This window comes from Durotheca rogersii (assembly GCF_024521655.1).
Source record: "Durotheca rogersii strain YMJ 92031201 chromosome Unknown GGS23scaffold_21, whole genome shotgun sequence".
NCBI lineage: Eukaryota > Fungi > Ascomycota > Sordariomycetes > Xylariales > Xylariaceae > Durotheca > Durotheca rogersii.
In genome coordinates, this window is record NW_026251252.1 from 372,239 (window position 1) to 394,644 (window position 22,406).

Below are 22,406 nucleotides of genomic sequence, written 5' to 3' on the forward strand. Positions count from 1 at the left end.
GACCCCCCCCCTCCCCGGAGCTTAGGTATATGCCTCGGAGTGGCGTGGGCGAGACGAGACCCCCTCCCCGAGACTTAGGTATATGCCTCGGAGTGGCGTAGGCGATTCCCTTCCTGGGCTGGCGAGGGCCAGACTTCGTCTCTATCGATCAGACAGCGAGAGGGGGCGCCGTGCCTATTTCGAGCTTGTCCATGTTCCCGTTTCGTTGAAATCAGGTCTTGGATGGCAACGCTAGCTCATAGTAGGTGTATATCGGTCTGTCGATTCCGAGCCAACGCCCAGAAGACAGTGCCTATGTTTTGTTAGCTCCCACGCGAGCGCAGTCCTAGACGATTTAGGGGTATACGTCTGGTACGTCGCATCGCTGGATAGGTAGCGTAGCATCCGACGAGAGTCTCCGCTTCCTTCCATCGTCCCAATATACCACATGATGTACTACCCCCGCCAAACGGTAGCTACTGTAGGTGTGGCCGAGGTAACCCGGGTTGGGTCTCGAGCAGGTCCCGTTTCCGCTTCCGCGGTCCGGGGGCTGACATGATAGCAGCTGGGCAACCTACTCATCCGATCATGTGTTGTTGTAGCCAATCTCAGGCCAATCCCAGTTGCCCGGATCCCTTGTCGGAGTTTCCCCACCGCTCAGCCAACAGATTACCACCTATATATTACCTACATGAGCCGCCGCAGTCTCATGCTGGACGACCCTCCCCGGTTCAGCCCCCCTCCCGACGGCATAACACCCGCAGGGCTGGAAGCTTACTTGAGGGGAGGTGGAAGCTTCAAGGTCAGGCCTAGACACGTACCAGGTATTAGCGAACGAAGACGTCGAGATCAAGAGCGAAAAGGACACGATCAAATCGGTGAGACGTTTTCAATAATCCAGTACCGCGGAGATCCAACCTCGTCTGCCACCCAGCGTCTTCCGGTGTCCCGAGACGCTATCGACAGGTTTACCGCTCTCCTCGAGCAGTCTGACGGGCATGTTTTCTACGGCCTAGGATGAATCTGGCCAGCGATGTACGTAGTAAGCTGTCCAGGCGAGCTGCAAGTGTAACCGTTCTATTGGAGGCGCTGTACTGCCCTTCGCCGTACGTCCTTTGGTGGCGAGGCGCCACTTCATACGTCGGGGTCGCATAAGTGAGGCAGGCCGGTCCGTTGCGGATCCGGCTTCTCTCATTTTCTCAGCTTAGATATATACTGTCTCGCAATTAGAGAGCATCGCTTACCTCCCACGGCATGCGTTACAGTGCGTCGCCGCCATGCCGGGCTGCTCTACTTGCTCCGTGCTGGCCGAGCTGGCCCGGTAGTGCCCGCCGCACCAGGTCGGAAATATCACAATGCGCCACGGCGTTTTTTCCCGCGATTATGGACGATTAAGCTTAAGTCAGCCCCCGGTAACACCGTCTACTCGCAATGCGTAGTCACGTTGCAAATCTTATCTCTCCGCGAACGTCCCACAAGCTACGTCCGGCTCGGAAAACGTCTACGTCTGATGTAAACCGGCATATCGGTGCTGATATAATGGTGCCATTCCGCGTTGGAGAGGAGCCAGCAAGCTGTCTGCTGGAATACTGGCCGTAACGATACGGGAAGACTTAGGGGGATCCGCATGATACTGTAGTCATCGATGCTACCTACAACCGCAAGTCCTCTGTCTGAACATGCACCTACGTTGAAGAATTCAACACCTCAACGCCCGGCCCATAGTGGGCGAATGGAAAGGTGTACCTAGAGGTAGGCTTTTTTTTTTTCTTTCCCGAATCTCAATATCATCCATATCCAACCATCTCCAGACTGGCGCCGAGAAACCTAGTACCCTCACTCGACAATATAGTTCTTAGTCGCAATTGGAGGAGGAATTTGTCATATTATTTTGATCCGAGGAGAAGGGGGGGGTAAATGCTTCTCTCTCTCTCCGATGAGGCTTCATAATGGGTCTAATTGGATGGGCGAGCCGAACCCGACGCAACCTTCACGTAGGTATCCCGGCCGAGCCACCGCGGTATGTCTAGATTTATGGTACACCAGGAATTCTCGGTTCGTATCGTACAGCCTCTCGAGCCCGCACCTCGGCGCCCCAATCTGCGGTAATTGTGGTAAATATGTGTGTGTGTGGGCGTGGGTGTGTGTTCAGGCTCTCGAATCGCAAGTTAGCTCTCGAACGGAGATTCGTCTGGGTATCTTGCTTCGGGATCTCACGGTGGAAGAAGATATTCGCTCAGAGGACTGGCGAGGAAAACCACGGCCGCCTGTGTATAGCGCCATTAGCCTTGGATGTTGAGAACCGAGGGAGCGAGTGTGGAAATGCGGGATGTCTTACGCCGAAGACGGCCAAACTGCGCACGAGGGGCGCATTGTCTGGGGACGTGATGCCCTCGTAGACGGAGGCGAAGTAGCCCTTCGAGGCGCGATGGCCGACTCTCTTCGGAGGCATGGTGGACGTAGTGCCTGCGCGGTGTTCGTGTCGGTGTCGTATACGTCTCGCCGGTTTCTCGTGAGGAGCGCGTGACAGAGAGAGACTGGGAGAGGGTGGGAGCAAGGAAAGAGACTGACGAACAGGTTACTAGAATTGGAGGGGTGTTTTTTTTCTCAGCCACACACTGCAAAGCGTGCAGCAGGAGATGTGGCTTATGCGCCTCGTCCACCGCCACGGAAACCTAGCCGGGCAATGGCGTCACAAGGCCGAGAGGCCGTCGCGTTTCCCGTCGGAATCGCCTCCTCGCGTACATGTACTGGCAAGTATCTACTTGGGTACCCCGCGCTGTCACCGGAGGGTGTAGTACGTTCTGTACATTACGTATACCTACCTCTACCTTCTCCCTCATCTCGCAACAACGGTGGAACTGAGGTTTAGCTGATGTTCCCTTTCCCTTCCCTACCCTTCCTTTCTCCATCTTCTCCCTCTCTCTCTCTCTCTCTCTCTCTCTCTCTCTTCCTCTCCCAGTCACGCCCGCCATTGGCAAGGGAACATCAGCATCAATCGGCTCCCTACCTCCTCCATGCGCGCACCTAGAAGAAACCTGCAACGGCTTTATCTGCATAGCTCCATACGCGAAAATGGCTGAGACGCCGGCTTCCACGTACGCCAGCTCGCCGCCTATCGCCGGCGCATTCCCACCCGTCGCCGCCGGCCACTCCCTCCCCTCGCCCGCCCCGAGCACCGCCTCGAGCCGAGCGGCAGCCACTTTGCCGCACCCGCGGTCGAAACCGTTGATGCGCGGGTCGCGGAAGGAGGACTACGCGAGGAATTACGTCTCGGATCGGCTCATGCACATCTCCCGCCGTTACGTCAAGAAACACGGCATCCCTGACCCCGCCGACGAAGTCAAGGGCTACGATAGCATGGATGAGGTGTGCGAGGATCTCGAGGAAGTCGTCAACGTCCTTTGGTTTTCGGGTACCCGTACGTTTTTTCTTCTTTTCCGTTCTTTTCTCACAGGTCTTTTTTCGCGTTGCGCGGCGCGCCCCTCAATGGATGAGAGAACTGATTCGTCGCGTAGCCAGCCTGCAGATCCCGTACCTCCTTAATGTCGCGCTCGCTTTCAACACCTACCTGCCGTCTTTCGCGCCGTCGCCGCGCCCCACGTTCGCGCTGCTCAAGAAGCTGGACCACTGCTTCGCGAGCCTGCTCGTAGGACGCGACGTCAAGTCGGGGGAGCCGCTCCCGGGCTTCCAGCAGCGCCGCGACCCCGGCTTCAGCAAAACCGACATGGTCCGCTGCAAGAGCATCGCCGACGAGACGCGCATACTAGTCGCCACCCACATGAGCGACGAGCCCGACGTCGAGTTGTTCGCAGACGATGACGTCGACGAAGCCGCGCCGCCTGTGGGGCAGAACGTCGGCCCGTCAATACCTGCGAAATCAACACAGTCCCCCGTTCCACATGACAGTAACGAAGTCGCCGCCAATGGCGATGGAGAACAACAAGAAAAAGACGACGACGACGACGACGACGAAGACGGCGACCGGATAGAACTAGAAGACGACGTGAGATTCGAAGATGTCAAGGGTTTGAACGGCGAGGGCGCTTCGCGACCCACCACGAAGCGCAAACGCGACGACGCGGACTTGGGGGAGAGCGAAGAACACGGTGCCGACGATAGAAAACGAGTAAAAGTCGATGGTGGCGCGAACGGATCCGCGCTGGCATTCAGCGACGCGACACCGGCCGAGCGGAGTCCGACCCTGACCGCGGGCGGTCCGAGTCGCCCGGGCGAGCAGTTCCACTGGATGGTCGACGACGACGACGACGAAGACGGCGAAGCGGCTCCCGGCGGCAGCAGCGGCGCAGCGCCCCTAGCGCCGCCACGCGCCGACGACGCCGACTACGGCGAGGACGTCGACGTCGACGACGAGGACGAGGAGTTGCAGATGAACGTCGGCAGGATCTACGAGCGGACCCTGGTGCAGCTCGACAGGTCGCTGGGGGGCACGCTTCTCGGCGACTAGCCGTCGCGACCGCGACGGATCCCTCTCCCTCGCGCGTAGATATTATTATGTTATGCATCTGTGTACATTAGGTGTAGGTGTATTACACCCCGCGGGCGGCGACCCCGCGGGTTGGTCTGGTGCCGTCCGTCCAGCTTCCCAACGCTCTCTCACACCGATCGTTCTAGATTCAGGGACGGAGGGGGGGGGAGAGGGGGCCGGGCGCGCGATTGCAGGTGGCCACCCGCTACTACTACGCGGGACGCGAGCAGACGCAGCCGGATAGGCGGCACGGGTTAGAGCGCCGAGGCGCTCCCCAGATATACGATATATCATACACAATACACACACATACAAGTCAGCAGATACTCAACCAACCAACCCCCGTGCTGGCTGCTACGCTTCCTACCTACCTAGGTACCTAGCGAATGTAGGCACCTACCTATTGTATCGAAGCATAAACGTTCATGGCGGTCAAGTAACCCGCGGTGAACTGGACCCGAGCTCAATAGCTAAATAAAACTGGCTCATACGAGACATAGCACCCAGGTCGCTGCCGACTGGCCGGCTGGCCGGTTAGCCGCGCCGAGAAAGGCGAAAAGAGACCGCTCAATTTTGGCGGTCGATTTCCCCGGACCAAGTGACCATAACCCTATTATCTTGGTAATCTCCGCCCTCCCCTCGGTTGCCAGTTACACGCATGTCGTCGAGATTCGATTGCGAGTCATTGGCGGCACATTCGGGCATGTATCACCCGCACGTCTCTCGCCCGCGCTCTGCTGAGGTCACGCAAGGGATCCAACAGAGTTATCCTATCGTAGCGACTGTTCTCTTATATTTTTAGTTTTTTCCTCCTTTCCTACGCCACTCCCTCGCCCACATAAGTCGCGCAACACGTTCCCACTCGCGCACATTCACGTAACTCACTTCGCTTCTGCCCCCTCGCCTCGCTGTCTTCTTTTTTTCCATGAAAAGAAGACAGTTTTGCTTTTCTCCACTAGCTCGGGTATCATTTTTTTTTCCTTCAAGTTCCCGTGGCACACACGCTGCCGGGTCTCCAAGTCTGCTGCGGTCAAGTATTCTCTGAGCCTCGAGTTCCGTGTCGTTTGTTCGTGGTTTCGTCTTCCCCAGCCACATGCTGATGCCAACAATGCAAACGGATTGTCCTCTTCTCTCTCTCTGCCGTCAGAATAGCACTCCTCCCTCATTCTCCTCAATCTTGCTTTGTGATAATACAGGAGGATGAAAAAATGGGGTATCCGAAGAATGATTTTGATCCGATCAATCCAGAGTTTCAGTGTGCACACCCATTAAGGAACATTATCTGCTGGCACTAGCAAAGCCGTACGGGACGGGGGAGGTCTAGTAGTGTCGTATCACGTACGCCATGACTCATGCCGGGAAAAGTGAAAGCAATGGTAAAAGGAAAGAAAGAGGGGATGCAGTCAAGCAATAAAGCATCCAGGATGAAATAGGGGGTCCCGGGGAGGTTTTAGTGAGGGGGGAAGAGAAGTGTAGAGAAAAACCTAATACAACTTGAGCTTTTGTTCTTGAAGGAAAAAAAATCGTCAAGGCTCAGTGTATGGCCCAACGAACGCCTGCGGCCGATAAATCCGGAAGGCGATAGAAGGCTCAGTAATGAAGGGATGGCAATGAAAATAGGAGTGGTGAACCAGGCAAGCACTACTGCTTGTTATGCTAGGACTTTAATAGCTCAAAATGCAATGCAAAGAAATAGGTAGTTATTATCCAAATGCTGCCAGTCCTCCCCCAAGGGAGGATACGTCTGGGTAACTCGGCGCGCGCACAGGCAAGTAAAAGCGTCCTGCCGGGAACGGCTCACATGACATCGAATTCATCCAGGCAATCTCGGGCTACCGCGTAGGACAGTGGCCCCTGAAAACTGACGTTCGCCGCCGCGTAGATCAGGCCGCATGCCGAGAATACCAGCTTGTTTTTACTTCTACGCCACCGGGGGGATAGCCGGCACGGTAGGCATCTCGACGTCGGGGGGGACGTCACCGTTGGTAGCCTTCTGAGGGCAGTCGCGCGAGATATGACCGGCTTCGCCACACTGGTAGCAGGTTTTGCCGGCGGTGTTCAGCGGACCGCCATTGGGGGCCGTGCAGTCTCGAGAGATGTGACCAAGTTTTCCGCAGGCGTAGCATTTCATGGCCTGGGCCTGGCAGTCACGAGCGAAATGGTTCGGGCCGCCGCACTTGTAGCAGGTAGCTGGTCGGGGCCCGCTGGCGAAGCCGCCTCGGGGAAAACCGCCATATCCGCCTCGGGGAGCGGGCGCGCCGCGACCGATTCCTACGCCGGCCGGATTAGGGCAAGCTCGAGCCAGGTGGCCGGGCTGGCCGCAGTTGTAACAGCGTCCGTTACCACCAGCGCCGCTCAGGCGGAGAGTAGGGCAGTCAGCCTGAACGTGTCCGAGCCCTTGGCAGTGGTAGCACTGCTTCGCTTCGGTAGTACGAGGGAGAGGGCATTGATTGGATTCATGTCCTGCACGCAGACCGTCAGCCCGGAGAGATGACGCCGGGGCGCGAAAACGAGAGGTTGGGGGACGTACCTGGCTGTTTGCAGTTGTAGCAAAGGCGCTCGGCGGAGGAGCAGACCTCAGCATAGTGGCCAACGTTGCCACATTTGTAGCATGCTCGACGAGATAGGGAAGACATGGCAAGTCTCTGTGAGTCTGCATAGTCCCATCATCAGCACGATATTTCTTGTAAGCTTTCATCTGGCAATCCATTCTCGGGACACCCGTTTTCGGCGTTGTGGTGGTGGTAGGTTAGCAGTCCTCTTGGGTAGTCGATGGAGCAACCGGAATCCCGTCGATCGTCGTCGCCCCGAGTCGGCTCCAATTATCTTGGCCCCCCTCCGTAGGTGGAGAAGCGCAAATTCGCGAAGCGCAGCCGCGGGTTAATCGACCACGGAAACTGATGGCAGAAGGTGGCGAGCGGTAGGACCTGGATGCTACCTAAAACGGTAACGAGGTATCGCCACGTGCAGTCGTCGACTCGGGTAAAATACCCCACGAGGAGAGGTGGGATGGTTTCACAGACTGGTAAGACGGGAATGGATGGACAGACAGGCAGCACTGATCAGTGGGTTTCCGAGATCTGCAACCAAGCTGCACAGCAATGGGCTTGTGCGACCCGACACAAATTTGAGGCAAACCACTGATTCTCTCGAATAGCAGGTCGGTGTTGGCATGTCAATGCTTGGGCACGGCGACAGAGCGCTAGATAGGCTGGGTGCTGGGATTTCCGCGCAAAGATGCGACCGAAATTTCGGATATCTGTGTTCTTTTTGCCCTCCAACTTGGCGCGCGCCACCCCCCACTAGCGCCATCGCGCAGCCGTGGGGTCGCTGAGACGGCAGAGACGTTTTATCCCCGTATGTAGCGGCGAATATGGACAAGAGGGAGGTATCGCAGACGGCATCGTAGAAGCAGAGGTGGCGAGAGCGAGGGAGGGGTCTGTTCGAGGGTGGATCGCAGGCGGCTGCTTCGGCGCAAGCCAATTGCGTCGCGCGCGTCACCGTGATCAGGTGGTAAAATCAGAGGGCCCGGTCTCCACGAAGGGATAAAGGGCGTCTTAGCTAGGGGCGGGCTCCTTTGGTCCTAAGCCGACGGCGCGAGCAGACGAGATTCCCCCGAGTCGTCGAGACGCGAGCGAATCTAGTCAGAAAGCCGCGGGTAACTGGCTCGGCGGGGTTGGATGGATAGTCACGTCGGGCCTCTTTGCCACAGCGCCCGACTGTTCCGGGGACGCGCGCGCATTGCGACGGGATCGCATAAGGCCGTAGTCATTGCTGCCATAGAAATCGTCGTAGGTAACGCGAGGATTGCGGCGGTGCAGCAGGAGAAACGAGACGGTCGTCGCCGGGTCTGGACCGGATTTGCTGTACCACACACCACTGCGCGTGCGCCGGGGGTATTTCGATTTCGATAGAGGGGAGAGGGAGGGGATATAACCAGGGAGGCAGAACTGGAAGACAAAACTAGAAGGGGAAAGGGAAAAAGAAGGGGAGAGGGACGGGGGAAAGCCAAAACAAGGAAAAAATCTTCTTCTCGGACTCACACACACTTTTTTCTCTCTCTTCAACCTTCAGGGACAACCACCCGCTCCGTATTCCTTGGCGACTTTTTCGTGCTTCAACTAACCGCAACCCGCTGCTTCTTCGACCTAGCAGCGTCTTCTCCAAACAACCTCCGAGGGAGACCGTGGTAGCCTTGACAGTCTGCGATGCGACGCGATGCAATGCGATAGAGATCCGAGGTTTTAGAATCGCAGACATCGGAGCGAGGAAATTGATGGGATAAAAGAGGAGAGGAGGGAGAGGAGAGAGAGGGAGGAGGAGAGGGAGAAGGAGGGAGAGAGGGACAAGGGAATGGAAAGGACCGGAGGGATGGAGGGGATAGGCTCAAGAGCAAGTGGATCCCGACAAGCGGGCGGAAGGGGCTCTCTCTGTCTCCTTCTCTCTCCGGTTTCTCTCTCTCGCTCTTGCCCTCGTTAATCAGGTCGCTCTCTCCTCCGCGGGCTAGGTACATTACGACGGAGAAGGGGCGACGGCAGGCAGGTACGAAGTCGAAGTACCTACCTAACTCCATATAAATTAGCCCATACTACGAGGCTACTCTCATAGAGGTGCATATACCTATACCTACATCCTAGCCTACCTACCTACCTGTGAGGTACCTGTAGACCTCACTCCTACCTCCATCTAACCTCACTAAGCTAAGTACCTACCTACCTACCTACCTGTCCGGTCCTGTAGTAGTACTCTCGAGGGTACCTGTAGGCACCTAAGGTCGCAGTAGCAACGGCGCGTAACTTTCTGGCGTACCTACCTAGGTAGGTACTAGGTATGCATATGTAGGTGCCTTCCTAACTTCCGTAGTATGGGCCCAAGGTTAAGGGCTAGGTTAGGTACTTCTCCTCACAGAGCCTTCTTCCTTGGGCGTGGTCCGTTCGCAGTGCCTTCCTTGAACCAACACATACGGGTACTTCGCGAGGGGGCAGACACCGTACAAGGGGTGGGACGGGAGACACAACATCACCAAACTTGGAACCCGATGTATTGCATGTTAACGGATCCGTCCCAGGGAAAATAGGTGAGGTCACCAGGTAAGGTATAGTGGGAGGGCATACAGGGAGGCGTCGATTTCTATTATGAGGTTGCCCGTTTCCTGGACACAGAGCCAATAATAGACGAATCCCATCCAGGTGACGATGGGTCGAGTGGTCAGATACTTTTTTTTTTTTTTAAAAATACCTACCTAACCTACCTCCTTAAGTACTTACCTATATCTTAGGAGGTATATGCCTACCTATATACCTAAGGTACATCAAGTACCTAAGGCAGATGCTCGGTTCCTCTCGTGGCGGTTTTTTTATAGGTATATTTCCCGGTGCTGTTTTCACAAAGTGCTTACCTGGAACGGCAACGGTCCAATGGGCCACTACCTCAGGTTGCTCCAACGCCTTAGGTACCTACCTACCAAGGAGATATATACAGCGATGCACGCCCACACATATAGGCCTGCTCCTCCACCATACGCCTACCTTAAGTGCCTGCTATCCTACCTACCTCACAATAGACACTCATATATATAACCCTCGCCCAAAAAGGCATCGTTGCGAGCTAGGCTACCTAATGCAGGAGGTAGGTATGTACGGGTACTGGATATGGCGATCTGGCCGGGCACATGTACCTATGTAACTGTATTAGGAAGAGGAGGTAGGTATCTCTCTAGGCATTTTCATATACCTACCTAGGTATCTGGTATATACATGGGTAGGTACCTGTGTTCCGTAGAGTTGAAGGTAATACCAGGGTACCTTCTACGTACCTATCCATGTACCTACCTACCAGGTACCTACATCCCACCGTGTATAATCAGGATCTCGGTGTCATTTGCTAGGTCGACAGGCGTCTGGGTTGATGGCTAATACCTAGGTACCTACCTACCTACCTACATTAGACCAATATCTTCACATACCTCGTCAGGTACATCGCATACCGGAAGACGTTAGGAGGTAAGGTACCTAAGGTAGGTATCTCCCCCTCCCCTGCATCCCTATACCGCATCTGTGATGGATGGTGTACCACGCCCCAAAAAACCACCAACAGCATCCTTACATCGAAGTGTCCACACACCCACCTGTAGCACCTCAACATGTACCTACCTACGCACCTATTGTAGGGGGTACCTACAGGTACCTAGATACATCGGGTGGGTGAAGGGGGTACCTTTCATAGGCTTTCCGTTGCATGGAAGGGGGTCAGTACCCGCTAGGGTAGATCGGTCCGTGACGTGCCTATCGATCCCCGCCTCGTGCTGTTCGGGGATGAAATACGCGCAACGGGCGAACGAGAACGAGATGACGAGAGGAGGGGAGACAGAGGAGAGAGGGCATCGTTGGGAGCGGACCAGCTTGTTGTCGAATCCTCAGCCAATGGGATCGTCTAGATCCTACCTCCATCCTCGTCCCCGTGGCTCGCCCCCTTATCCTAGTATCTGACGGTTTGCTGCCCTGCATGAGCGCGCCGGAGAAAAAAAAATTTAAGAGAGTGCGTGCGTTCTGAGCAGGGGATTTGCCAGCATATAATTCCTACAGGTTTTAGCGAGCTGCCCGACGGCGCCGACCTGCCAGCGTTAGGTGGATAGGCTAGAGGCGCCTAACCTACTCGGCTAATTGGGTGTCGTTGATATATCTCCTGAGTGGATGTATGAAATGTTTCCACATAGGTGTGTTAAGTACCTAAGGTCATTTGCTAATTTTCCCATTTCTTTTTTTCACGTGTCTGCGGTTCATCCATCATGAGCAGGAAACACTAGGGAGGTCAGGCAGGCTGGTCGGCCCTGTGCCGCCTGGAAAGCTGGAATTCAATAGACACATGCTAGCGAGATTGTGCATGGGCATCCTTTGATCCACTATTCGATATCGCAGATCAAGTGCCGCATATTGTTTCCAGCCTCAGGATAGGTCATAGCTACGGGCACAAAGGCGTCGTATTTGCCGCCTCTAACCCCGTCGTAGGCATTGAACGACATGGAACTGTAAAGGTTTGAGGACTGCAAATAATTGGGGTGGTTCCTATATAGGTAGGCAAGAGAGAGAGGGAAAATCGCTCAGATACGAAGAAGGTTATGCGTGAGGGACCGGCATTAAGAACCAAAGAATATAGCCGGAACGGTCAGCTTGGAGACGAGTTACCTATCATACCTACTCATGGGGGTGGACAATACATGCGTACACCTGCCTGCGATATGTAGGTAATATCCACCCTACCCAGGCCTCGATCTAACCCACATAGCTGAACACATAGTCTGCTCCACATCGCAGGGCTAAAGGGCCCGAACGACGCGTTACGTCGATCCCTAGGCAGTAAAAAAGGCGAGAGGTCGGGGAGACTGCGGAAGGGATAAGGGGGTGTAGGATGTACTCATGGATGGGGAGGGGGGGGTTGAGGGCAAGAGAGAGAGCAAAGAGAGACGACAGCCAGGCCTGGGCAGGGCGGGATGGGAGGAGCGTGATCGTGTGGGATAGGCTGGTTTCGTGGACGCTCGGCGTAGTAGATAAGACCTACATTGGTAAGGCAGGCTATATTATCGCTAAGTCGTGTTCCTGGTCCTGCCCACGGCATCGTATTGGTGGATCGAGCTGGAACGACCACTTGGAACTCGGAACCTGCATCTTCGATGCCAACATGATGAACGTCTAGATCATATGGGATGGCAGCATACCACATGGCTCCAGTTTCAGCCATACCTACCTCTCCCGCGTCCTGTAGATAGGTAGGTATACTTCTCTCCGTAGACGAGAGCCTGGCCAATCCGCTCTGAAGTTTGGACGTGCCCAACATCCCGCGTGTGCATAGGTATGTCCTCCTCCCCTTCTCCTCACTATGGAGAACCAATATAATATAGGTCTACCTAACCTATATCAGCAAATCCTCACCCCCTCCCTCGTATATTCCTACCAGACTCTTCGGCCAATAGCTGCCCCGTCGCAACGCCGGAAACCCTCGAGGAGCACTTCCGCCGCTTGCCATCGCTCCCCTCCCTACGACGTCCGGCCGGCAGGCCGCGACTGTGATCGCGACTGTGATTAGCTACGGCCCGCGAACCTACGCTGTGCCAGAGCACACACGTAGGCATCGCGCAGAATCCGCTTGTGCGGTTCCGCGCGATGGGGGGACGGATGCTGGCCGCAACCTCGGCTACCCTCTAGTTTTGCCACGCGCCGGGGAACCTCTTTACGAGGACGGTCGCCACGTCGTCTCCATACTACTAAAGACATTTCCGATTTCGGTTGCACATGGCATACAGCAGGATGCGGCCGATCATCTGACGTGAGAACTGGAGGCTTCTGATGCTAAAGCCTTACGGGGAGAAGACGGTAGCTCACAGAAGTCTGGAAATTCTGCATTTGCATGTAAAGCATGTCGGTATAGACTACTGTGGTGAGACGATACGATACCTACCATGTATGCATGTAGACAAGGGAACTAAGGAACCTCTATCATAGTATTGTAGGTGGGTTTATGTCCGTATGTGATCGACACGGCTACCTCCTACCGGATTCCCCTACCGCCGCTGATAGACAACATCGGTATTACTCATACCTACCGACGATAAAAGGAATCAAGGGCCGTCTACGAAATATACCTATCTGCATGCATTCACACTAGGAGGTATCCCTAGGGATGGAAGTATATACGCAGGTAATAACCAACACGCAGTCCGGAAAGAGACCCATCCCCTTTCCCCTCCCCCTTTTCCGCACCCGCTTCCCGCACTCTGCAACCGTCCATACATCTGCAGTGGAGGAGACGATCGCCAGACGCGCGACGTGGGCCAGAGAAAAAGAATCCACCTGACTAGGTATGCCGTTAGTTATGATACCTCCGCCATCGATCGCCCACCCCTCCCGTTCGAATCGCGAATCGCCCGCGCCGCGCCGTCGCGCCGACGCGCGTCACCACCGCTATGGGCGCACCGCGAACCGGCGTCAAGTCCCCCATATTGATCCATGCATTAGGTACACACGTATACGTACCTAGATATACCTCCTACCTAAGGTACCTAGGTACCTACCTAGGTATTTACGGACATATATGAGTATGCCTACCCTGGACGGACATCGGTATACACTCATATATTCGCTGCAATCTGCCACGCCTGCATACGTGCACGCCAAATCGGGATTCCGCCGCGAGCCTCGTTAGCGAGAGCCGGGCCAACAAAGAAGAAAACGACTAACCATTCAAGAAAACGAAAAAAGGAGATAGAGAGAGAGGTCGACCCCCCTCCATCACCTCTCTCAACTCTCTCGGCGCGCGAGCGCATCGCAAAACTCGGATCAGAACGGATCGCGATGTGTATCCCCTACGTACCCGCGTGTAGCAAAGCGCATATAGTAAGTGAGTAAACCGTACAAGGTGCCGGAGAGCTGCATGGGACGAAGTAGCAATACTGTTACGCATATATAGATAGGTATAGATACATGCATCTAGGAAAACACCCTGCCACCACTATATCCTCATCACTGCCTGGTCCTTCTCCTCAACCCGCCTTATGTCATTCGTGTGCAAACTTACCGGTCTATGTACGGTAGATACCAAGGCAACAGCCACCATACTAACTCGTAGGAAGTCCCTACACATTGTGTCCCCATAGCCAGGCCGCTACGCGGAGGGCGACAGAGTGAGAATATAGGTAGTATAGACCACAGATCAAAGGACAGACGCCCGGCTCGCGCGGCCTCGTCCCAAAGCTGCCCCGGCTTGACTAGGTAGCGAAGGGAGGCTTTCTGCCTCGTGCAGCTCTCTCAACGACGACGGTCTACTATTACATACGGTAGCCCGTTCGCAGGCGAGAAGCGAAAACAAGCAAATAACATCATCTATTACGACGACCCGTTCCAACTCCTCCACCACCCACGCGCGAGACGATAGTGGTTCAGCACCCTATTCCCTTCTCCCCTCCGACTTCTTTTTTTCTTTCTCTAACCCCCCTTCTCTTAGTTTTCGTACACCATCATACACCCCCTCCCTACCTCTAACCCCTACTATGCATCCCCTCTTCACCTCATTAACCTCTTTGATTCCATCCACGCGGGTGGCGAACCGTACATGCCCTTTTACCGAGCATTTTGGGGCCGCCTCGCCTCTGCGTCTGGGAGGGGCACCTCGGAGGGATGGGGGGGAAGCGGTACATTGAGAGGGGGGACGATGGACCGGGGACGTGCCTCGACCACGTACGTTACCCCATCTTCTGATGCATATGACGGCGGTCGCGTCTGGACGGTCCCGGGACGAGTTGGTTGTTCTTCGCTGTCTTCCGCAGGCGGCTGGTCGTTGCGTTGCCAGTAGAGACGATTCGGGTCGACGCGCTACGCCACTTCATCAGCATGACAGGCACCATAAACTTAGCGCGAACGGATACATACCACACTCTCGCGCCATAAGCCATAGGCCGGAGGTTGTGTCTTATTCGCCGTATCGACGATCCCCGCAACCTCTTCGTCGCGTGCGAGAATAACGTGGATCGGTCGTCGTGGGATGGCATAACCTCCAGGCTGCATCAGCTGCGGCATGGGGGGGTGCTCTTCGTCGTTTTCTTTCGGCGGCTTCAGGATAAGCATGCATATTTTAATCAATCCGTGGCAGAAGAAGATGGTCGCAAATAGAACGACGAGAACAAGAAGCACCGTAAATTCGTTGCTGTTGATGTTCTTTGTCACTGAGAGCACGAGATCTGTGTTTCTTGTCAACAACTTGCGACACACTAGCGCAAACGATCGTCTGGAGGTACATACAGACGGTAAGCATCAACACCAGGAAGATACCCGAGACGAAACACCGCAGGATCTGGGAGCGCATGCGTCGCGACTTGACCCACGGAAAGCAAAACATGAATCGCTTGCGACCCTCGTCGGATTCGGAGGCTTGGTCCCGGTAATGGCGGCGGCGACTTCGCCTATGCACGGTATCGGCTAGTTGGGTCTCCGCGGGGTCGGCACCCCGGAATCGTGTTCGTCCCGGCCCAATGGCTCCGGAGCTGTCGCTCACGTGTGAAGGCGGCGGTTCGGAGATGACGGGAATGCGCCCGGATCGCGTCCTAGGCGGCGAAGCGCTGGACTCTGGCTGTGGTGGTTGTTGGGTTTGACCAGACGAAGGTGGTCTGGAGGATCCCTGAGTCGAAGGTCGTGAGAGATTCGAGCCATGTGGACGAGCAGAAGGTATAATAGGAAGACCCAAATTGAATCGAGGTGTCTTGGGGCCGTCTTCGTCGGGTCCGTTGCCGTCGACTCTTCGATTGCGCTCGCCTCTGCGTGACCGACTCGTGAATAAAGGCCGTACGGGCGGTCTAGTTCCCGACGTGCCCCTGGTACGAGTATCTCGACGCTCGCCCATCTCCGGCTGTCTCTGCCGTTCCAGGTCCTCGGGTTGCCCCTGCGATGACGGGCCCCTCCGCAGGACATTCGTGCGGATGAATTCCATGACTACGTCAGGCATTTGTATACTGTTCGTGGGAGTTGAAACTGATGCTATCGATCACCACCGCTGCGCATACTTTTTTTTGGTCGGTCGCCTTTACTTGTTTTCCCGATGTCTAATGGACGGAGGAGGAGAAACCTAGTTTCGCGGAGCAGAGTCTCTAGGTTAAAGCCCAGCGGTCGAATACAGGCCGACCAAGTAGGAGGATATCTAAACAGGACACAAGAGAATCGCGTCGACGATAAGGGGGAAATTGGTTGGTGACGAATAACGCGTCTGTCACCTCGATGGTATGTGGTCTAGGTTTCGGATACGGCAGCTCTCGACAAATCGATTTCGGTCCCTCGGGGAATTGACAAGCACTCTCTGGTACCTGCAGCGTGGAACCGGCGTAGGGATTTGTCTTGCCGCGTAAATAATAGATTGTGTTTACGGAGGACCAGCCCAGATTCAGGAAATAAGCAGACGGCGGAGCGAGCGGACGGGCTGAAAGAGATTCCCAAGTAAATTGACAAATGTCTCAAGCAGGAGAGAATAGAACTGGAACTGTCAAAGTCCCTAAAATTAAAGCACGTAGGGAAGGGAAGGATGAAGGAGAACAGGAAGAAAGGAACGAAGGGAACTACCGCAAGTCCATCAACCACACCTGGTGTCGATTGGCCTGCCGAATAGGGTGCAGAGAGGGAGGAAAGAGAGTGAGAAAACCAAAACGAAGCAAAACAACCGCCACAAGCCAGCGGCAGCGAAGCCCAGGAATCCAGGGAAAGGGAGAAGACGAAGGGCGGGCGCCACGGCGCCTGAACCGACCCTCCAGACGTGAGACGGCGACGAATCGAGGACAGGCCTGTCGATGCGGACGGGGGGTGGCGGATGAAGGCACTCACTAACTCTCTTTGTTAGTGAAGGTTTCGTCCTGCACGAAAGATACGAAGGATACTACGCTGGCCGTCTCCAAGCAACGAAATCCGCCTGTCGAGGGTGACGATGAAGCAAGGAAAGGGGATGGGATCTGGGAAGAGAGGACAGGGCCGGGTTATGCAAAACAGGCTAAGGAACCGCGGTACAGAGGTACCTCCATTGGCCGGGTCGCGACCTCCCCAATCAGGGCGCCAGCCTCTGCGAGCAAGAGCCGCCCAGGGCTGCCTTGAGCCAATCAAGGGCCTGTCCTCGGACGGGTCTCAGGTGAAACGTCCACTGGGGCGAGGCAGGGGGGGCCAACCGCTAGCGACCGCTGTTTCGGATGTCGATGCGTACCTGCTTGCATACTGGCGGGCGGACGACAAGAGGCAGGCACGGTATATGCACTAATGCGTACGTCCAGGAACTGCAGGGGTGGCTACGAATTCCCTCACCAAGGATCGATCTGCTACCTACGCTAAGTACCTTACCTGGGCGGGTAGGTGAGCCGGTACTTACTGTAGCAGTACCTACAAGCCTACCTATTATGTGCATATGCACGTATGTAATACGTACGTGACCACAGCGCCCAGGCATGACCCGCAAGGGGGATTCGATGCGACCCAGACGCGGCCGGAATGGGGACATGACACCGTCACTGTCACCCGCCGTCTGCCTCCCACGGCCCGACCAAACACCGGACGTGCCTCTCCAGCAAGGTAGTCGATACCACATCCTCGGTTAGCGATCCGGGTTCCCAGATCTTCGACGATTTGCATACGTACCGAAACACCTGCACACATATGTAGATACGGGTGCGTAGGGCGGTGGAGGCGTTGCCAAATCGATCGATCGGTCGATCGATACCTGCATCTGTCACCAAATATTCGCATCTGATATGCATGGAAGCTGGCATCTCCAATGCGTGCTTCCGGAAGCATGGGTATATAGCATGGGTATATACATACATGTGTCGATGCGCGTGTAATCTAACAGGTATTGAGCTTATATCTAGTACTCTCCCAGGACATCCGCGCCCTCTTCTCCCGCGAGTCGGGGATAGTGTCTATGCACCGCAAGCAAGATACATGTGTGTATTAGGCCGCCGTCACTGTCACACACACCATACGTAGTAGAAACCGCACGTCGGGCCAACACCTCGCGGCGGCTTCGTAGCATGGGCCGATACATCTGCACGTCTCTGGGATCAATTAGAAGGCGTCGTTCGATGCTGGTCCTATTGGCGACGCTAGAAAACTGCTGGGTTCTCGCAACAGGCGTTGATCTCTTAAGCCGCTCGCCGATTCTAATCATCGATAATATCGTGAGTAGCCAGAGCGTCGAGCTAGCAACGGGATACCAACCGAAACAAGACCCATGTGCGGTGTGGTAGCTGCAAGGCGAAACGGGGAGCTCGCCACGTTGGCCCGTTCAATGCGGGCAGCCATACGTGTAGCCACACTCCCACCCCTTTCCACAGAGGCATATTGTCTCTCCCTTGCCCATTACCCGAAGCGCGGCGTCTTATCTCAACTCCCCGAGTAGCATCCTACGGTCAGAAGATGCGGATAGGACTAGGCGGACAGCCAGTGTAAGTAAAGGTATCCGGAGAAATACTTGCCGGGGGGGACCACTTACTGATGGGCTCCTCGTTGGGCACAAATTCGGCGCAGTTCACCGTTCCTTTATGACCCGGCAGCTTGTAAAGAAGCTTACCAGTGTCGTTCGACCAGATGATCACAGTACCGTCTCCGGCGCCCACAGCAACCTTCTTGCCTGCCTGGTCCCAGCTTGCCCGGATTATATTTTTTTCGATCCCCATTTGCGCCCCGTCAAAGGTGCGAATGTGCCGCTCGGTTGGAGCGAATGGCCGAATGTCCCACGTCTGGGCCGTCGAGTCGTGGGAGTACGAGAGCAGCGACTGGGAATCCGGCGAGACGCGTAAGCTCGTTACCGTATCATTGTGGCCCAGCATCGAGTACACGACCGCTTTCTTCCGGATGTCCCAGACCTTGATGTCGTTGTCGATTCCGCCGGAAAAGATCTCATTTCCGGCCTCCGAGACTGCGACAGCCGTAATCGGGAATTCCGTCTCGATGTAATCAACCGCGTTTTTCGTCCGGGGATCCCATATGCCAATCGCTCCGTCGTCGCTCCCGCTGATGAGCAGCTCTTCGCCGCGTCTGCTGATGTCGACGGCGTTTATAATTTCTTCGTGCCCGATGTACCTTCGTATCCTCGTTCCCGATGTCAAGTCCCAGCTTGCGAGGTGCATGTCGGCCGATGCTGAGTAGAGTATTTCGGAATCGCGAGACCACTGCAGGTCCAAAACCGCGCCTCGGTGGCCAGCCAACATGCCATAGTTTTCACACGCGCCTGATGATTTCCAAAGCACTACCCGAGTCTGTCAGCGCGAAGACAGATCAAGAAACAAGCCATCCATTCACTTACGTATACTCCGGTCCATCGATCCGGAGGCAATCATCTCTCCAGTCGAGTTGAACTTCGCAGAGAAAACCTCGCCAGAGTGCCCTGAGAGCTCCATCAAGGGTGCCTCCAGATTACTCGTTCGCACCATCTGGAACTCGAGCGTCAGCACGAATTTCGTAACCATTGCCACCTATAGCCTTTGAACAGGACGTACAGATTGCACCAACGCACCGCTGCCCGGACCTCCATCTCGACGCGAAAGCGCGGTGCTTGTCCCGGGTTTTTGCCTCTTGACAACCAATTGGCCCGCGCCCGGATCGTCAGACGCAGGTCGCTTTTCGGCCGACATAACTTCGTTCTTGCATGCAACTTCTTGGATGGGTAGTAGCCAAGGTTGATTTCTGGAGGGATGTTGGTATCGTGAATGCGCAGTTGGGGTTTTACTGGGACCGCGAAACGAGGTTGCGGCTCTCAATGCGCGTCTCTGTTCGACTCGAAGGCGTGATGCTGGTTATTTGGTTACCGAAAAGCTGTCCAGGCGGTGGCAGGTGTATCCAGATGAAGAATATATGGGGTACCTAGGTACCTAGATACTTGATCTCAGGTAAGGTAGATGTATCTAGGTACCTAAGTACCTAACCTACAGTCTTGCCGGGAAAGCAATTTTCCGCCCGTGGATCCATGTCAGATATCTTCTTATGTCAGGCAGCTTAGGTAAAGGCTAGCATTCTTACCCAATGTACGCGGTTACAGCCATTAGTCACCTCTAGGTATATAACCTTAAAAGTACGGCTGCAACTTCGTCAGCCAAGCAGGATTTTCATTACCTAACCCATCACGAGTTATCCCCACCTCGCTCACCGCCTACCAATACTGCCGTCCACCTTGGTTTGTGCGATGAATGATAACACCACTCGCGCAGTCAAACGGTCGGGAAACGCGTGCACATAAGTTGAAACGTCGATGTTCTGAATGAGAGTTCAGTTCAGGCTCGCCAACCGAGCATGTCAGCGAACAAAGCCGCCCGTATGGGCGATGAGTAAGTCCGCCGCAGTCGCTAGAGACTCTAACCACCTGTCTCCATCCGCGTCGCTAATACAAATTACAGGATATGGAAGTGAGTCGAGGAGCTGTCGGCGGCGGCGATATCGCATCTCTGACTGCTTGCTTTCTTAGGGGTCGCATTGATAAGGTCAACGCTGAGCTCGTAACACTGACCTACGGTACCATCGTCGCCCAGCTATGCAAGGATTTCGAGGGCGACTATGTCGAGGTCAATAAGCAGCTGGATCGAATGGGCTACAACATCGGCTTGCGGTTGATCGAAGACTACCTCGCCAAGTCTAACAGTATGAGGCGATGCTCTAACTTCCGCGAGACGGCCGACATGATTGCAAAGGTGCCCGACTCCCCCTCCGTCCCCCTCGGGTGGCCCATACTGAGATTATCGGGTTTGGATAGGTCGGATTCAAGATATTCCTCAACATCACACCCAACGTCACCAACTGGACCAGCGACAGTAAGCAGTTCTCGCTCGTCTTCGACGAAAACCCACTGGCAGATTTCGTCGAGCTTCCGGACGACGGTAGGGCGCAGGACGAACTGTGGTATTCGAACATATTCTGCGGCGTCCTGCGAGGCGCGCTCGAGATGGTGCAGATGCAGGTTGAGGCGCATTTCATCAGCGACGTGCTACGAGGGAATGACACCACCGAGATAAGGATATCTTTAATACGATATATCGACGACGAGTTGCCGCCAGAGGATGACTAGACGGGCGGTAATGCTGATCCGCACCCGGTCCGGCAGGTGCTCGGCGGCTGCTATACCAACAGTTCCTCACAAACGAAGGACCGGTCTGCGCATCCTAGTGAGGAACAAGCACGGTATGTGGTAGGAGGAGGCGGTGGCATCGGCCATGAAACAGAGGGCAAGTTGGATCACCGGTCTCTGTTGTGTCGCACGTCCAGCGCATTGGTGTCGTGCAGTATCAATTGCACCACCTGCAGGCTTCATATCGAACCTTTTGTGGTTTCCGCTCCAGGAGGAGCGAGCAAAACAAACCACTTTACCACACAGGTATACACATAGAAACACACACACACAGTCTCTCTCTCTCTCTCTTCTAACTCACTAGTCGTGGGTGACTTAGTAGAGCTAAAACGGGCCGAAACGTTCGCAGCGCGGAAAGCTAAGAAAATCAACATATGACTCCGTAATACTAAAGTAAGTCTTTAAAACGGCAAGTCAAGTCGCTATAATATCCCACGAGCCCGGCGGGATGCGAATCTCGCCTAGGCTACGACCTGCACTCCCAAGACCGGGACAGGCACGGAAGAAGCGGCGGGCCGGGCGGGCGGAAAGCGCCGGAGTAAGAGTGGCCATGTCTCGGGTCTTCGGTCGAACACACAGATAGGTGCCAGATCCCACGTATCAGAGGAGCTGGCCAAGATAGATGGGTGGGAAAGCTTGAATAGCCACCAATTAAGCGGCATGACATGCATTCCTATACCGTAGGTAGATGGATATTTACACGAGGGAGCAGAGCACGGGAGGCATATGTAGTGGGGGCGAGTTAGCGATCACCAGGGTCGTTAAGCTTGTCTATTGCCCCTCTCTTATTCCTCCACATCTTCCTACGCTTCCATAGTGACCCCGGAATGCGCCATACACATAGATCTTAGGCTCTCTAACGAAAAGTCCGGGAGGATCGTGACCAGCAAAATTTCACGTGCGCTGTCGGGCTTCGAACCTGGCTACCGAACTTGGCAAGCCACGCAACCTGAGTCTTCAGTGACGCAACGGAGGGTGGTGGCTGAAATAGGTACCTACCTATTAGGTACACCCGTGCTCATACCTTAGGTTAGATACATACCTAGGTAGGCATATAAGATGATCGTATTTTCATTCCCTCATGCCTGGCTTCTTCAGTGCATTGGTGCTAGCAGGTAGTGCCAGGTTCGCCCTTTGCCCGAGAGAGTGTGTGAGGCAGTCTAGTGCTATAGGGGAGCAGACTCAGGAGCGAAGTAAGTGACCTCGCGCTCGGAGAATTTTACGCCTACAGTGTGCCATTTCGCGCGGAGTGCAGCCTGTACCTGCGTCCACTGGTGCGCCGGCGCACCGGCATATTAGCGTATCA

General features: G+C 55.1%; 7 protein-coding genes across 7 annotated transcripts; 3 read left to right on the forward strand and 4 right to left on the reverse strand.

Annotated features, from left to right (window-relative positions):
• Positions 1-2,111: 2,111 nt before the first annotated feature.
• Positions 2,112-2,568, reverse strand: GGS23DRAFT_579276 (putative TOM core complex subunit Tom6). The gene is made up of 2 exons (XM_051517042.1): positions 2,318-2,568; positions 2,112-2,246 (listed from the first exon to the last, which is right to left on the reverse strand). The coding sequence occupies exons 1-2, from the start codon at positions 2,429-2,431 to the stop codon at positions 2,193-2,195; spliced, it is 168 nt and encodes a 55-aa protein (XP_051369569.1). The 5' UTR covers positions 2,432-2,568; the 3' UTR covers positions 2,112-2,192.
• Positions 2,569-3,054: 486 nt separating this feature from the next.
• Positions 3,055-4,447, forward strand: GGS23DRAFT_606627 (uncharacterized protein; the record flags this gene model as incomplete). The annotated part of the gene is made up of 2 exons (XM_051519922.1): positions 3,055-3,400; positions 3,498-4,447. The coding sequence occupies 2 exons, from the start codon at positions 3,055-3,057 to the stop codon at positions 4,445-4,447; spliced, it is 1,296 nt and encodes a 431-aa protein (XP_051369570.1).
• A 9,805-nt stretch (positions 4,448-14,252) lies between these two features.
• GGS23DRAFT_214358 (uncharacterized protein) lies at positions 14,253-16,206 on the reverse strand. Its single transcript, XM_051511907.1, has 3 exons — positions 15,259-16,206; positions 14,890-15,197; positions 14,253-14,832 (listed from the first exon to the last, which is right to left on the reverse strand). The coding sequence occupies exons 1-3, from the start codon at positions 15,956-15,958 to the stop codon at positions 14,581-14,583; spliced, it is 1,260 nt and encodes a 419-aa protein (XP_051369571.1). The 5' UTR covers positions 15,959-16,206; the 3' UTR covers positions 14,253-14,580.
• On the reverse strand, positions 16,099-17,019 carry GGS23DRAFT_214438 (uncharacterized protein). The gene is made up of 2 exons (XM_051511908.1): positions 16,878-17,019; positions 16,099-16,823 (listed from the first exon to the last, which is right to left on the reverse strand). Coding segments are annotated over exons 1-2 (585 nt in total). The 5' UTR covers positions 16,879-17,019; the 3' UTR covers positions 16,099-16,239.
• Positions 17,020-18,361: 1,342 nt separating this feature from the next.
• Positions 18,362-19,616, reverse strand: GGS23DRAFT_599081 (WD40 repeat-like protein; the record flags this gene model as incomplete). Its single annotated transcript, XM_051518879.1, has 4 exons — positions 18,362-18,411; positions 18,476-19,231; positions 19,289-19,415; positions 19,482-19,616. The coding sequence occupies 4 exons, from the start codon at positions 19,614-19,616 to the stop codon at positions 18,362-18,364; spliced, it is 1,068 nt and encodes a 355-aa protein (XP_051369573.1).
• Positions 19,617-20,013: 397 nt separating this feature from the next.
• On the forward strand, positions 20,014-21,487 carry GGS23DRAFT_579296 (TRAPP I complex). The gene is made up of 4 exons (XM_051517043.1): positions 20,014-20,306; positions 20,376-20,384; positions 20,444-20,666; positions 20,729-21,487. The coding sequence occupies exons 1-4, from the start codon at positions 20,272-20,274 to the stop codon at positions 21,038-21,040; spliced, it is 579 nt and encodes a 192-aa protein (XP_051369574.1). The 5' UTR covers positions 20,014-20,271; the 3' UTR covers positions 21,041-21,487.
• On the forward strand, positions 21,087-21,482 carry GGS23DRAFT_214504 (uncharacterized protein). Its single transcript, XM_051511909.1, has one exon. It carries the CDS (start codon positions 21,186-21,188, stop codon positions 21,402-21,404), a length of 219 nt encoding a protein of 72 aa, XP_051369575.1. The 5' UTR covers positions 21,087-21,185; the 3' UTR covers positions 21,405-21,482.
• Positions 21,488-22,406: the final 919 nt, after the last annotated feature.